Source organism: Homarus americanus, unplaced genomic scaffold (assembly GCF_018991925.1).
Source record: "Homarus americanus isolate GMGI-L3 unplaced genomic scaffold, GMGI_Hamer_2.0 scaffold30108, whole genome shotgun sequence".
NCBI lineage: Eukaryota > Metazoa > Arthropoda > Malacostraca > Decapoda > Nephropidae > Homarus > Homarus americanus.
Window position 1 is genome coordinate 5,065,689 of NW_024748109.1, and position 17,009 is coordinate 5,082,697.

The window sequence follows — 17,009 nt, forward strand, 5'->3', positions numbered from 1 at the left end:
TACGTGGAATATAATACACACGAGGAGACGAGACGGCTGGCATTGTTTATGTTAAAGCTTACAAAACCAGTGACTGATTGGGTCTACATATCTTGTCTAATAATTCAACTTTCTTTGTCAGGGTTTTTACTGACTTCTGCCTTTTATGTTTCACTCCACTAGCTTCACCAGCACTGACACTAGGCAGTCTTTTAGAGGCCATTTTTACACAGAAACACTAAAGTTTTGAGAGTACAACACGAGATGCTGCATCATGGGCAAAAGCCAAGCGCGAACATGGGGAGAGGAGATGCTGCGAGCGCATGGGGTGACTTGTTGTGCTGCTGGCCACCATCTGCTTACCATGAATCACAAACCCACGAATGGCAAGGGTTTACTGTATACAGTAGAACGTCGATATAACACAAGATACGTTCCAAGAGAAGTCGCTTAAAACCTAATTCGCACTAAATCGAAGTGTTGTTTCAATGGAATAATTTAGTTTTGTACTCGAGAGAAACACAAAATACCAAAAAGGCTGAGAGTCTACCCAGATGCACCTCAGTCCAACTCCTAGAATAAACAAAACATTGTTTTATTTGTACTATTATGCTAAAACAAACACTCATAAATCAATACAGCTAAAATTATGGGATGTGAAATGGTCTGTGTACTAGCGATCAGCTGAAATGAGAGGGTCGTATGGCGCCGCTGCGAAGGGTTGCCAAGTCTGTCTTTTAAGGACAGCATGTCCCTTTTTGAGACCCATTTGTCCGTTATTTTCAAAATAAAAAGGACAAGCATAAACTATCTTTATCTGAATTTTAGGTCTATACAGTACTACAAAAAGGTAAGTTATTATTATTATATATATATATATATATATATATATATATATATATATATATATATATATATATATATATATATATATATATATATATATATATATATATATATATATATATATATATATATATACAAAAAATAAATGTTAAATGAATTATTTATGGTGCATTAGAGTACTGGTCACTTCAGACACAAAGACGGGCTATAAATAGCCTTCTTTATCTCCCCTCCATCTCACCCTGAGCCAGAGGGAAGGGGTGGTGGTAAATAACATTTGTTTGCTTATTTTCCATTTACTTGAAATAGATTTACCGAATTATTTGTTTATTTATTTAAAAGTCATTTACTGAATATTCTATGTAAAAAATAAATTTTAAATTAATTATTTATAGGAGATACCATAAATATATGGTATTACTAGCCACTTCAGACACAAAGACGAGATAAAAATAGCCCGTCTCCCCCTCTTCTTACAGCTGCCAATGGGAAGCGTCTTGGTAATTAAATTTGATGTTTATTTTCATTGTCTAATTTATCATGTATCAAAGTAATATTACTAAAAATTGTGTAGGTAGTAGGCAGCTACCAAACAGGTAGATACTACCGCCTGGGAAGATATTGGAAGCATAATGTGTTGTCTAATGGTAGACCCTGCTGCCATATGGCATCACGAAAATTGTGACCAAGTCCCAGGTTCAGCGCTGACCTGACTTTCTGCCTCATTTACACACAATTGCAGTTTGAATTGTTCCTCTAACTTTGACAACACAACATACATACAGTATATTATTTCTCACTTTTGATCTTTTTTTACTTTTTGTATTTATTTATGTTTAGTTACTTTAAATGAGACCAATTCACTTCAAGTAATGGCTGGTGTAGTGTAAACACTAGTGACGTCACTTAAGCGTCTGTATTTAACTGTCAGTAGTTTCAAGAATTAATGCAGTCATTTACTGAATATTCCTTGTAAAAAAATAAATTTTAAGTATTATTATCAGTAAATATACCGATATGCATTACTGACCACCTCCACGGCTAAAAATAGCCCAATCTCGCGGTCACTTTCCCTTTCTTGTCTCCTCACTGGCAAATGGGGGGTGTGTGATGATAGCTGTGTTTATTACAGGGGTATAATTCTCTTTTACGGTATGTCAGACAGGTTTATAATACATTTTTATTATTTTAATATACCGGTAATCTTAATTTGAATCCAGCTTGCCAAACGCAAGTTTCAGTATAAAATAATTAGTGGTAAGACCTTGTGAGTGGCTTACGATGTTTCCATCACCACTCTTGACAAACTAAACCACAATATTTAAGAGGTAAGAATTTTATATTTGGTGGTTTAGACGACCCCCTAACTTTGGGCAGATTTTTTTAATGTTCAAATTCCGTCTTATAAGCCGAGATATACGGTACTTCATTTATGTATTTTAGCTCAATGTCCAAGTGGAAATAGCTTGAACATATATTGAAGTCTCTGTTGGTAAGAGTACGTACTAGATTACGTTTGTAATTAAGAGGAATAAAAGATGAAAATTTTGAACTCAAACCAGTGAAAGTTGGTTTTCTGTATAAGGCTGTCTCTAAACTATTATGAAGACGGTGGATATTAACATCAAGGAATGGAAGAATATTTTCCTTTTCCAATTCACAAGTAAATTTGATGTTGCCATGTTTCGAATTTAAATAATTTAGGAGCATAGGGACGTGATCAAGTGATCTGAAAATTAAAAAAGTGTCATCAACAAACCGACGATAGAACAAAGGCTTAAATTGGGGGGACATTCGGTAAGCCAAAGCTTCTCGTGGTGACAGAGGAAAGCGTTGGCCAACGTGGGACCTACAGGTGAACCCATAGCAACACCTTCACATTGTTTATAAGCTTTGTTATTAAATAAAAATAAACAATCATTTACAGCCAGTTTTAAAAATTCTTTAAATGTGTAGGAGGATGTAGAGATGTGTAGGAGGGTGTAAAGGGGGTGCCGAAGGTGTGTAAGGATGGATAGGGATGTGTAGGAGGGTGTAGAGATGTGTAGGAGGGTGTAAAGGGGATGTCGAACGTGTGTAAGGATGGATAGGGATGTGTAGGAGGGTGTAAGGATGTGATACTTACTCTGATGGGTAAATTTCATACATTCCACTCTCGGTCGCCCCTTCAGTCTGATGACCGGCGCAGTCCTTCACTCTGTTGAGGAGAGAAAGAGAGAGATAGAGAGAGAGAGAGGGGGGAGAGGGAGAGAGAGAGAGAGAGATTGACTTTATACGAGAGAGAGAGACAGAGAGAGAGAGTCCTTCATTCTATTGGGAAAGGATAGAGATGAAGACAGACAGACACAGACACACCCACCTTGACCCAGTACCCAACAACACAGGGGCAGGTGTGGTCTTGGGAAGTATGGTCACTTTCTTACAGACACAATCCAATCCTACAAAATTCCTCTCTTCCAACTGTGCTTCTGTTAAATTCTCTCTACACGGACATAAATCATCTATTTTAACACCTTTTTTAACATCCTCTCTAGTATCTGTAGGTTTGGCGCTGTCTGTAGGAGGTAGGATATCTGTATATTTTACCTGTAGCTGTAGACGGAGTTCTTGTTTATCCTCCTGTGGAGACTCGATCTGGGCAGTACAACGACCTTGTTGGGTGAGTAAATCTTCGTTACGTTGTTGCAGTAGAGCGTGGTGACGTAGAGCCAGAGTTAACAGTGAGTTTGGTCCTTCGTCGTTAACCCGAGCCAGTACTGTCAACAAACATGGAGGGTAGGGTTAGCTTAGGTGTGTGTAGGTTAGCTTAGGTGTGGGTAGGTTAGCTTAATATTTATTTTAGTTTAAGATTAATAAGGTTTAATTAGGGTTAGGTTAGGTTAGTTTAGTTTAGTTTAAGATTAGTAAGGCTTAATTAAGGTAGCTAATGTTTGTTTAGGTTAGATTACGTTAAGATAGCTTAGATTAAGTACGGCTAAACTATATTAGGGTAGTTAAGACTATGCTAAATGAGGTTAAATGGACCCCAGAACAACAAAACAGTCTCCTTACCTTCCTTGGGGCTGACATCAAGCAGGGGGATGAGGATGTCAGCTGGTAGTAACTTCTGTAACGACCTGCTGACGTCCAGTAACTGTACCAGCAAGTCTGACGGCACTGTTACCATCTGTTGGGAGATAGATAGATAGATAAATAGATAGATACATATGCATACATACATATATACATACATACATAGTTTTGAAGGCACTAAAAATCAGTCAATTGAGAGAGAATTTAACTTACTGTAGAATTCCCTTCATTTTTAGTTGCTGGAGCCGCTGACAGGTCCGTAGCTAACCACACCCATAGCACACACGCCCACGATACACCCACCCATGCCTGCCGCCCACACATGATTCCTGAAAAACGAAAATAAATACTTGCGACAATAGCAATGGGGTAAAAAAATAAACAAGTTTGTCCTTAAATAACTGACTTTCATTCTACTTTCCTTTACGACCAACTGAGTTAGATTGTTAATGGCATTTATGAGAGAGCCAGTACTTGCCCAGTAACAGAGTGGAACAGAGAGCCAGTACTTGCCCAGTAACACTGTGTAACAGAGATCCAGTACTTGCCCAGTAACAGTGTGTAACAGAGATCCAGTACTTGCCCAGTAACAGTGTGTAACAGAGATCCAGTACTTGCCCAGTAACAGTGTGTAACAGAGATCCAATACTTGCCCAGTAACAGTGTGTAACAGAGATCCAGTACTTGCCCAGTTACGTCTGTTACACACTGTCGGCAAGTACTGGCTCTGTTACACACTGTTGGCAAGTACTGGGCATGTACTGGCTCTGTTACACACTGTTGGAAAGTACTGGCTCTGTTACACACTGTTGGCAAGTACTGGGCATGCACCGGCTCCTAAATGTACCTGAACCCACTCCAGTGTTGGTCAAGTCTTGTCTTGAAAAAGCTCACACTCGGTGCCGACACAACACTCTCTGGTAGATTGTTCCAAGAGTTTACAACCCTCACGGTTTTCTGGACTTGCGGCTTCTTCAATCTTGAGCTGTGACCCCTTGTGGGGCGAGCGTCCGCCAGCTTCAAGTAAGGGCACTCAACTGAGTAGTGCCCCCTGAGATGCTTATACACCTCAACTAGGTCCCCTCTTGCCCGTCTGTAGTATAAGCTAGGCAAGTTCAGGCGCTCCAATCTCTCAGGGTAGCTGAGGTGCCCAAGTGCGGTCCGACTAATTACCCAAATGTACCCAAATGTAGCAAAATATAGCCGGAATGAAGTCAAATAATGGTCCTACATGAATTAATCGGACTGCCAATCATTTCTCGACTAGTATTTGGTGTCACAAAGTCACAAAAAATTGGAAAACTTACTTTAATCTGAGTTCATACATCGCGCGCATGTACCGAGGGAGCGAGGAATTACCCAAATGTAGCCAAATGTAGCCGCAATGAAGTCAAATGATGGTCGTACAAGCGTAATTCGGGCTGTGAATCACTTCTCGATTATTATTTGGTGTCATAAAGTCACAAAAAATTGGTAAACTTAATTTAATCTGAGTTGTGTTGTGTTAGGTTAGGTTAGGCTAGGTTAGATTAGATTAGGTTGGCTAAAGTGGGTCGCATCGCCCAGAGGATGGTTTGAGTGGTGAATGAGGCATTTTTTGAACATAAAAAATTTTCTATTGTATTTTATGTAATGCTATGAATCAATTTATCATAACAATGAATTTGGCAGCTCATCTCTGTTGCAGATGGTATTCAAACTTATGATAGTAGCTGATTTTGGAGGAATTTTTATTTTTAGTGTTACTGTTTCATTTTGGTGCCAGTTAGTTGAATCTACTGGAAGCCTGCCTGGATACCGGATAACTGGGATTCTACTGTATATAGCATACGGTTGTACCTGTAGATGTTGAATACAGTATTAGATCCTTACTAAAAAAAAAGTGGTAGCTGCAGTGAGGATGTAACAAGTCAAGGTGAAGTGATCATTACTTAATAAAGCTAATATTAGATATTAAAATAATTCTCAACATTTTTGTTTATAAGGACGATTTAGCTCAATTAATTTAATTTTCTACATAAATAAGAACAATGTAAATTCTGTTGGTCTGATAAGATACACAGTCCAGTATTATGAATATAATATAATGATACTGTATTATGAACATATTTAATCAAATTAATAAATGAACTGAGAACTTACTACTCCATGACCATAACCATTTCTCTCTGTCGTTCATAAGCAGCTCCGAGCTGAAGGAGTTTGGGATGCCGAAGTGAATTCGTGATGTCAACTTCCTCGCAAACCTGTATGGGTGATCACAGTATAGGTCAGGGGTTCTAGATTTAGCACATCGCATTATAACTTTTCACTGACAGTTATTGAGCACACCATCGAAAAAAAAATTGGTGCTCATCGGATTAAAAATGTTGGGAAATTTGGTGTAGGAAGTGTTCCAGTTAATCCAAATAAATCATTTTGGTATTTGGCACAATACCTTTTTGGGGGGACCTGTGGGAGTATGTGTTAAGTTTATAGTGTGTCTTAAGAGTAACAGTTTAGGTGTGTGAGGGAGATATCTCAACAGCTCCTGAAATTTTATTCTTGTTGAAGCTTAGGCATTCAAAGTTAGCATTATACCAATATTAGGTCCCAAAGACACAATATAAATGTCTTCTTTACACATACAGGCATTCCTAAAATAACCTCTTACCCCTTATGGTTGAAATGTAGATATCAACATTACATATAGAGTATCAAGAGTTTTGGCTTCAATGTTAGTTATTAGTTAAAATAAAGCTAAAAAATCAGTACAATTCAAAATTTACCTTTTCTTTATCTTTGGCAATTATGCACTTGATGATCTTTGCAGTTCTTCTCACCCCAGAGTTCTTCTCAGTCACTCTGTACACTATACCAAAGCGACCTTTCCCCACTTCCTCATGTAAGCTGTACTGCTTGTCGAATAGACTTCCAGGCTCAATTTCAACATTCAGGGGTGCAAATGCTGTCTCATGATCTGTAAAGTGTGTTTATTGTAGCAATTTACAGTGGTCACTTCTCTTAACAAAAATAAATGGGCACCAGGAAATTGATTCCTTGGAATCCCTTTAAAAAAATTTAATAAATATTTTTAGTCTTTGAAATGTTTGGAGACGATTTCAGAAATGACTATTGACCACCTCTCACATCATAAGAGGCCATCAAAGATATACTTTACACTAAAGTGAGAATTTTTTGATAACAGTTTTTTTTGTCTTATTTCCATATGCAATACTGTTGGATACAATCAACAGCAGCAATAAGGGGCACTGTAGGAGAGCAGTGGAATATTACCTTCAGGCTCAGGTTCCTCCACAGGATCAGCGGTGGTGACTGGTGTGGAGGGTTTTGATGGCTCTGACAGTCCATGTACAATCTGGGCACGTACTCGGAACTCGTACTGACAGTTCTTCTTGGGGCCCCTGGCAATGTACGAGGTCAAGTGGCACCTGTAAGACATATCATGAGCATACTTAATTGCAAAAGAGTATCAAAAATAAAAAATTATACGAATAGGCTTCAATATTGTGCCCTTAAAAATGCTTCAGAGAACTATTAAATGAACTAAGTGTTATCTTAAACATAAAAATCCTTAAACATCTATTATATTAAATAAACAGAGAATTCTTAAGGATATAGAAAGCCTTCATCCTAACCCCTTCACTGTGAGACCCCACTTTTAATATTTTAGCTATTTGGCAAATACCAGAAGATTCTATTCAACCCAGAGATATCCCCCATACAAAAAGAGTTGAGAGGTTGAAGGTTAATGCTTTGCAATGAATAGAATAAAATATACCGCACAAAGACAGACATCACTGGAATGGCGACTAACCCACTGATAAGAGTGTACCGGTCGTCGCTGCCAGCCTTACGTGCCTCCACTGTGTACCCCATCACCACTGAGCCGCCATCAAAAGTTGGACCGTACCAAGACAAGGTGATCGAGTCGGCTGTTACTTCACTGCGGTTGGGTTTGGCTGCTGGAGGCTCAGGAGCACCTGTGATAAAACAAATCAAGGAAGCAATCCCAGGTAAATACATTGATTTTATTAGAACACAAATAATAAACATTAACCACAGGGGTGATGGCTTGCAAGACTGTATGCAAACACTCAAAAATTGTAGATGCAAATAACCCTAACCATATACAAATACCCTTAACCATATACAATCATACTACAATTATACAGTGTTCTTAATTTTCCTATACGTACAACTGTTGACATGATGGCAGGTTTACCTGACCTAAGGCGCTCAAGAATAAAATCTTCAAACTAATAATAGGCAATAAAATAGTACAGTGACTAATATATATCAACTGCATTAATCCTTCTTAATCCCTATCAACTGAATTTAGATATTTCACCACAAGGGCTACAACACGCGAGCTTTTCAATTTCTCAATATCCATAAACACTTACTTCCAACAGCAAGAGAGGCACAGGCTGCGTGTTCTGCGAGGGAGTTCCTCACTATAATGGTGTACTGTACTTGTCACAGTCGTCCGACACCACATCACAGATGGTGAGGCTGGTGGATCCTTTCTCGGTCTTTACCTTGTACCGTCCTTCATCCATAACATCTTGTTCCTAGACACATGCACATCACAACTATTGCTATTATTATTAATGTCGACAATACTTATTAAAAAAATAGAGGATTTATGTGTTTCGAAAGAAACACGTACAGTCTCGTTCAAGATTCTTCGAACACTGCTGGAGACAGCTGGCAACTAAAGGCCGTTTGTTTACTATAGTACGTACAATATAATACGAATCAACAGAGCCCATCCATCAAATTAAGCAACGGGGAACTAGGTAATCAACTACTGATCACTTTAATATTCATTCATAAATTTTACTACATACTATAGTAAACAAACGGCCTTGAGTTGCCAGCTGTCTCCAGCAGTGTTCGAAGAATCTTGAATGAGACTGTATATTGTAGGCCAGTGCAACATCTGCTGAAATCTGAAGTAGTACTGTACAGTGGTCTCTCGGTGAACGAGCACCTCGGTTAACGAGATTTCGGTTAACGAGTTACCTTCCATAAGATTCTTAACTTCGGTTAACAAGCAATCCCTTCATTAACGAGTTTTTTACGAGCCGACCTCAACATGTTTTCGCTTGCACGTGGCTGTCAACCAGCTGCAGTATTAGTCCGCCAATACAGTAATCGGTTCTAGGGCTTAAATTCCTTACTATTTTAGTAAATATCAAGAAGTTTATACTATTCAATAATTTTAAAAGTTTAATATTAAATTTTTTAGTAATTTTTGCAATTATTGAACATAATTGAAGGTAAGGTAACTAGTTTCATGCGCGCCATCCAGCCTGTCAACACACCAAACAGGCGTTAGTCTCTCTGTCTTTTCAGTGGAGGTAACATCTTGCTTGAGACTCTCTTCAACTAAACGCTTTTTTTCTGCGTTTCCAAGCAAATTATTGGTCATTTTGAAATTTATTTTACATAATGACAATATATAGCACAGTGCAATGTTATTTTAAAGAAAATACTCTTTATTTACAGCAAGTTTAAACTTAAAATATTACGTGTTGAGATTGTTTGAATCCAGCATGGAGCCTAAGAGATCAAGAAAAGCGATTTCAATCCAAACTAAGTAGGAAATTATAAAAAACATGAAGAAAGCATTAGAACAAATGCGCTATGCAAAGAATATGGCATGTCGACATCAACTGTGTCGACAATTCTTGCACAGAAAGAAAAATTTAAAGAAGTGAACGTGAGAGACAAATCTATCAGAGTGTTTAAAGGTAGATCCCTAATTGCAGAAACAGAGAGGTTACTTCTCATCTGGATTAGGGAAAAACAGATGAAAGGTGATTCAGTTTCTCCTGAATTTATTTGTGAAAGAGCCAGGGAGATTTACGAACATTTAAAGACAGATCAACCTGGTTCTTCAGGCACAGAATTTTAAGATTTTAGGGCCAGCAAAGGCTGGTTCGAAAAATTTAAGAAAAGAAGTGACATATTTAGTGTAGTTAGGCATGGTGAGGCTGCTAGTGCTGATAAGGAAGGGGCAGCAAAGTTTTTAGTGGAGTTTAAGGAACTGATGGATCAAGAAAATTATCTTCCACAGCAAGTGTTCAATGTGGACGAAACTGGGTTGTTTTGGAAAAAGATTCCCAAAAGAACATTCATCACCAGAGATGAAGCCTCTTTACATGGGCATAAACCCATGAAAGACCGTCTCACTCTATTGCTTGGTGCCAATGCTTCAGGGGATTTCCAATTGAAGCCTATGCTTGTCTACCACTCTGAGAACCCCAGGGTGTTCAAACAACAAAAAGTGGAAAGAGGAAAGCTTGGAGTTTATTGGAAGTCCAACCGAAAGGCATGGGTGACAAGACAGCTCTTTAATGAATGGGCTGTTGAGGTGTTTTGCCCTTCTGTCAAGAGCTACCTAACCACCAATAAACTCCCTTTAAAGGTTCTTCTCCTCATGGATAATGCCCCTGGGCATGACCCTGAACTTGCCAGAACTTTGGAGCATCAATTTGACTTTGTGAAAGTGTTGTTTTTGCCTCCCAACACTACATCAATCATGCAGTCAATGGACCAGAATGTTATCAGCAACTTCAAGAAGTTGTACAGTACATGAAGAAAATGTTTAGGTGGTGTCATCAGGCAACTTCCACTGATCCTGAACTAACACTGAAACAGTTCTGGAAGACACAATTCGACATCCTGGAGGCTGTAAAATTGATTGTGTCATCATGGCAAGAAGTCTCCACCAGATCCCTCAATTCTTCATGGAAAGCACTGTGGCCATCAGTAGTCCATGATTTTGAGGGATTTCAGGATGACACAGAGTTGCACCAGGAGACTGTGTCCATTGGTCAGTCATTGGGCCTTGAAGTGGAGGAGGATGATGTCGAAGAGCTTGTGATGTCTCATGAGGCGGAACTTACTCCTGAAGACTTGCAGCAACTGGATGAGATGTTAGAGGCTGACAGTGGTGAGAAGGAAAAGGAAAGTGATGACCATATGTCAACTTCAGAGTTGAAAGATGGTATTTACTACTGGGAGAAGTTCAGGAAACTGGCTTCAAAGCACCGAGATGTGGAAAAATCTGAACTAACTGTGTCATGTTGAGGACACAATGGTAGCCTTCTTTAAACATAAGTTAATAATTAGGAGGAGAGATGCCCCACAGACCACAATTCACACTTTCTTCAGTAAAAGGCAGAGGGAACAAGATGCTAGCTCTCAGCCTTCCACTTCAAGAAGGAGAGAGGATGATGCTAGCCCTCAGCCTTCCACTTCAAGAAAGAGAGAGGATGTTCATGGTAGAGAATCTGTCAGTCCAGAGGTTCCTGACATTTTCATGGAAGGTGACTCACCTTCCAAGCAGTAAAATGCTTCTCCTCCACCTCCACTTCCTTCTCTTCTCCTTCTCTCCTGCACCTCCCACTTCAAATTCCCATCATCATCATCATCATCCAGGAGCCTTCTACATACACACCTCAAAGTAAGTGTACTTTTCTACCTTTTTTTGTTGGTTAGGCAATTTTCGGTGAGCTGGACAGTACCCAAAAAACCCCATTGAAACAATGGTTTTGGGTTAGCAGTTTTTGGGTTAACAAGCAGCCTTCTGGAGCAGGATTGTGCTTTCGTTAACGAGGGACCACTAGCTATGTATGTATGTATAATAGCCAGCATGTAATATGTAGCAACAACAACCGTATGTATGTATATATATATATAATATATATATATATAAAAATTATTAATATATATATATATTATATATATATATATATATATATATATATATATATATATATATATATATATATATATATATATATATATATATATATATATATATATATATATATATATATATATATATATATATATATATATATATTCGATCCTTTTAATCGGTTTGGATAATTCGGACAAAATCTGAGCGATTTTTTTTCTATTTTTTTTTTTTTAAGATTTGTAGGAATATTACCAACCGGACCTAAAACTAAAATTCTGGTCCACCCACTGCTGGGATAAAACACCAGCGTCTTTTTTGGTTAAATGTAACATCTTCACCACTAGTGTGGGGGGAGGATGCTACAGCTTCAGACATGAAAAATATTTACCATTTACTGCCAATAAACAATGGAAACGTAAAATATGTACCAATTAGTAATGAAAAGTTGTGCAGTGCCTGTCAGCAGATGAAGCTCACCAACTTACAATAGGCTAAATTACCTTACAACGTGCTTTCAGTAGTCTATGTTGAAGTTCTTAGCACAGGCTAACTTATCATATCATATACGGTATCACAGTTCTCATTGATCTACAAAAAATACCGGTAATAAAAACCTTTTTGATGTTTCACACTTAATATAATACCCGGTAATCTACTTCAACCTCCTATTGTTTACAACGACACATGACGCACCACTAGCAGTTGAGTATTAGCTACACGGTACACGTGTTTTTTGAATCGTTTTCAGTTAAAAAACTGTTACATCACATGTATATTTTACCTTAACTGTGCCTGAATGAATATATTCTCGGAAATAAATAGTAGTTTTGCTGAAACGTGATGTATTTTAATATAAAATAGGATAAAATACATGACGAAAACAAAAGACTTTACCTAACCTTCCGATGTTCAAGAGAGGTTACTCGTTTTTTTAATAGTTTTTGGTTAAAATACTGTTATATTACAATGGTATTCTATTCATACTGTGCTTGATATAATGCATTCACGGAAAGGTAATATTTTTGCTGAAATGACGTACGTTTTACAGTGGAAAGTGGGATAAAATCATGACTAAAACAATGACTTTTGCTTTCTTTCGTTCAAAAGATGTTACCGTAATCGCTTTTCGATTGGTTTTCAGTTAAAAAACTGTTGTATTACAATAATATTCTATCCTAATTGACTTAAAATAAATACTACGATACCATATTTCTGAATATTTTCATAAAAATTCATCCAAATCATTTTCCTTGTCATCGTCTGCAGCACCAAACAGCTTCTCCCAGTCCTCTCCTTGAACAGGGCTAGAGGGTACGTGTTTTTCGAATCGTTTTCAGTTAAAAAACTGTTACATCACACGTATATTTTACCTAAACTGCGCCTGAATAAATATATTCTCGGAAATAAATAGTAGTTTTGCTGAAACGTGATGTATTTCAATGTAAAATAGGATAAAATACATGTCGAAAACAAAAGACTTTACCTAAGCTTCCGATGTTCTTGAGATGTTATTCGTTTTTTTAATAGTTTTCGGTTAAAATTCTGTTATATTACAATGATATTCTATTCATACTGTGCTTGATATAATACATTCACGGAAATGTAATATTTTTTGTTGAAATTACGTACGTATTATAGTGGAAAGTGGGATAAAATCGTGACGAAAACAATGACTTTCCCTTTCTTTCGTTCAAAAGATGTTACCGTAATCGCTTTTTGAATGGTTTAGTTAAAAAACTGTTGTATTACAATAATATTCCCTCCTAATTGACTTGAATAAATACTTGAATGGAAATATACAATATTTTTGTTGAAACTACCTGCGTTTCAGTGTAAAGTGTCGTAATAATAAATGGTAAACAATTTGCCTTCGGCACTCGTGTTTCATGCACGGCGAGCCTCAGTTTATAGGACGTAGAGCGTTTTTACTGAAGGTTTTGTTGTTCCATTACCCTCAAAAACGTGGGTCGAACTATAAACGAGGAATATCGTAAATTAACGATTTCTTGGTCAAAAATCGAGATGGAAGAGCCTACCTATAAGCGAGGGGGTTATGACGGTATATCACGAGGAAAATACTCACGAATATGAATAAAAAGAAAAATACTTATTAAGACACTTTTTTAAAATAGTAACCAATGTAATACCAAAACATTTTTTATGATGGCCCAGTCTTCATAGATGCACCGGTGCTTCAATCGGAAGCCACAAAGAAAATAATAGGTTTTAAGGGGAGTTCAATTTCCTTCCCCTAATGAATATTCCTTGATGGAAACTTGAGCATTGCACAGTATCTATTCCTTACTGTACCAGTCACCTGTTACGACCCTCCTCCTTCACCGCTTACCCAGCTTTCACCACTGGTTACCAGCGGCCAGGGTCGTATGTATAGAAGCAGTGGATACCTCACAAGTGTTGTCGAATTACCACTGGCTGTCCCGCCAGTCCCCGGTAATTTCCCGACGATTGGTATCTGTGTACTGACAAACAACAGCCAGGTAGATTTCCACCAGGTCACAGAAACACACTTGTGCAGTGTAGTCTTCTTTAATAAACACTGATTCTTCACAACACTGTTAACAGGGTAATGGGTTCACAGCTGGACTTCTCACTTCCAATATATACTGTACTGTAGTCGGCACACTACCAATGTATAATTCCTTAGTCTTTTCACTTTATATTGTTCACAACAATTTCACAATAATTGCACAACAATTATCTTCAGTTCTACTCCTAGCCTGCTCGTGGGTGCTCATATCCCTCGTCAGACGCCCCTCGAACATCCTAGCACCACCCAGAGACTCCTGAGAGATTCTAGAACGTTCTACTCTGATCGGAGCTTACAATAAAAAGTAAAAAAAAAAAAAGATGCAATACATTCTAGAATATTCTTAAAAAATAATACACCAATATATACACGAAAATTTCACTAAATTTGTCAAAGTAGCTGCTCCATGGGGCAAAAAACAATCAAAACACCTAATTTACAAAATTATAATACGAAATTATACCTCGGCATAACACAACGTTGCATCAGAAGTCTGTACCTTTTGTCTGAAACCGATAAAAGAACTATTAAGATCCATTATCACAGAGAGAGGGTTGGCGGGCTTCGGGGTGTTATGATGGCAACGACTGTGAACTCATTTAGACCAGACTTGACCAGCACTGCGCAGGTATAGATACATTCCGGAGCCAGTACATGCCCAGTACTTGCTAACAGTAACAGAAATGTGACCAACCGCCCAAGAACTAACAGGTCGATCAGTAGCGAAGAGGATAAAATACATTCCAGTTATCCTCTTTGTCCTTGGTCAGCTAACTAGTCGATGTAGGGAGATCCTCTTTCTTATCTCACAATTTTGAAGGCAAAACTACGAACTTTGAGAATCATGACCGTAGGACAGGAAAGATTCCTTAATGGGATAACCAACACGAATGATTAACGAAGACGATGTTGCAAACGCCCACACAAGCAAATACAAACATACAATAAAAAAATAAAAAAACAGGCTAACACAGCAAGACACACATTATGTACGACAATACGAATATAAGAAATACACGAAACTGAAGCAAGCCTTATTAGTCCAAGCAAGGCAGCTCCTGCTTGTGCCTAACCACTATCACCCCTGCGTCGGGAGACTTGACTACCGTTTCTGACAATTTGACTCCGGAATTCAATATAAATAAAGTAATTGGAAATGTAGTACGCTAGAGTCAGAAGTCTCATAATATTTAGTAATTTATATGTTTTCAAATGAGTGAGATCATGTAAGTTTTCATCAGTTACAAAGAAGATGAGGTGACTTTGGGAAAATAAAACATATTTAATTGTCTATTTTATTTTAAGGAACATTTATATCTTCAACATCTTATTAAATAAAGTAAAATAGTGATCTTGGCGAGTATAGTTAGTACTGTATTTAGAGATAGTTTATAGAAGGGTGTTGAGCGCGATAACGATTTAAAGGTAAAAATGAATGTTAGCAGTTGAAAAAAAGTACAAGAATATTTTTTGTTAATTCTCCATTATTGTCGCCGTACTGCACCTCCCGGAAACGTCTCCGTGGTCGTGCCGTGATGGTGACAGTGTTGGTCGCTCAAGTTGTGTTGGTCATTGTAACATAAGTGGAGGTCGCCTTTGTTGCCATATTTGCCCACTGTGTACGGTTCTACCCAAGATAGCTGTAAATAGCTGCCACTAATGTAAGGGGGGGGGTTCTCTCTTACCCCACTTACTCTGACCCCCCTTATCTTATACTCTTACTTCTCTTGTCTTAGTTCTTTCAATTGTTCTTTCTACTTACTTCAGTTCACTGGTTACTGCATAACCTCAGTTCTTTTGGTAGCATGGACGAGGGTCTAGGCACATGGGTATGGTAATTCAGATATCAAGTCACTTGGACAGAAATAAAGGTGAACTACTGTGGGAGAAATGAATACTCCTAAATACCTGTACTCTAAGAACAGGTTTATTAATATGAAATCAAAGGGAAAAAGAGATATTATTAACATATGTGCAACTCTTCGCTTTACTCAACTGCAAATGACTCAGATATTACACTCTTACTGCACACAACCTTACTGGTGTTACATTACATTACATATAGTTACATGACAACTCCTTGGCTTCTCTCAGGCCAAACCAAGTGGATACTTTGTCTTCTCCCACATTCCTGGTGATACATTTCATTACATACCAGGACCAGTTCCTTGGCCCTACTCACATTACATAGTTACATGACAAGTCCTTGCAGATTACTTTACTTCTCACACCTACTGGTGGTATGTGGCATTACAGTACAGTTACAAGACAAACTTACTTATGATACTTCACAGACTGGTGGTAGTGCATATGAGATGCATACACAACATACACGTTAATACTGAAACCAGCAAATACATGGGTATTTTTGGTAACAGGAGCCAATGGTAGGGAGAACTGAACTACTGGGGTCTTGTTATTGAGAAGAGACATCACCTCTCATAGATGGCACCCTCAAAAGCCAGCAAGGTTTTCCACCAATCAGGAACCAAATCCTGTCTCGTTGTTGTTTTTTTTAGTTTGCCTGTTGGTAACTAGTGGTTTGGTGGTCATCGAGTAAGCAATACCTTTATTTCTGGGCAAAAGTAACCGTTTAAGAGTCCCAGCCCCCCCCCACACACACACAAAAAATATATATATATATATACTGTATATATAGACAAAATTTAAAATTAATTTTGGAAGTTATAATTCTTTGCTCCCTTGTTGAAATTGGGTTAAAAATACTCCAAATAAGGAGAAGTAAAGGTTGGGGATGGTTAACACAGTCAGCTGTGTATTGGCCAAAACTGCAATACCAACAAGTGAAAATTTACCCTCAATGCTTCCATTTTGCGAAAAATATAT

General features: G+C 37.9%; 1 protein-coding gene across 2 annotated transcripts; it reads right to left on the reverse strand.

The window, feature by feature from the left end:
* Nucleotides 1-511: 511 nt before the first annotated feature.
* On the reverse strand, nt 512-8,930 carry LOC121880166 (myosin light chain kinase, smooth muscle-like). Of its 2 annotated transcripts, none has more exons than XM_042387280.1 (9): nt 7,715-8,930; nt 7,174-7,328; nt 6,666-6,856; nt 6,040-6,143; nt 4,111-4,226; nt 3,877-3,991; nt 3,412-3,581; nt 2,951-3,022; nt 512-552 (listed from the first exon to the last, which is right to left on the reverse strand). In XM_042387280.1, coding segments are annotated over exons 1-5 (690 nt in total). In that variant the 5' UTR covers nt 7,954-8,930; the 3' UTR covers nt 512-552; nt 2,951-3,022; nt 3,412-3,581; nt 3,877-3,991; nt 4,111-4,225. The 2 variants fall into 2 exon arrangements, with proteins under 2 accessions (XP_042243214.1, XP_042243215.1); XM_042387281.1 differs by lacking the exon at nt 512-552 and having other exon boundaries at nt 2,873-3,022; nt 7,715-7,880; nt 8,304-8,930.
* Nucleotides 8,931-17,009: the final 8,079 nt, after the last annotated feature.

Bases quoted from the DNA above. Each gene is read 5' to 3' on its own strand.
- LOC121880166 (XM_042387280.1), bottom strand. From the start codon at position 7,953: ATGTTTATTATTTGTGTTCTAATAAAATCAATGTATTTACCTGGGATT. The intron at 7,329-7,714 runs GTTAGTCGCCAT...TATGTCTTACAG, and splicing joins CGGTACACTCTTATCAGTGG to GTGCCACTTGACCTCGTACA. The intron at 6,144-6,665 runs GTAAATTTTGAA...TCACCCATACAG, and splicing joins TTGCCAAAGATAAAGAAAAG to GTTTGCGAGGAAGTTGACAT.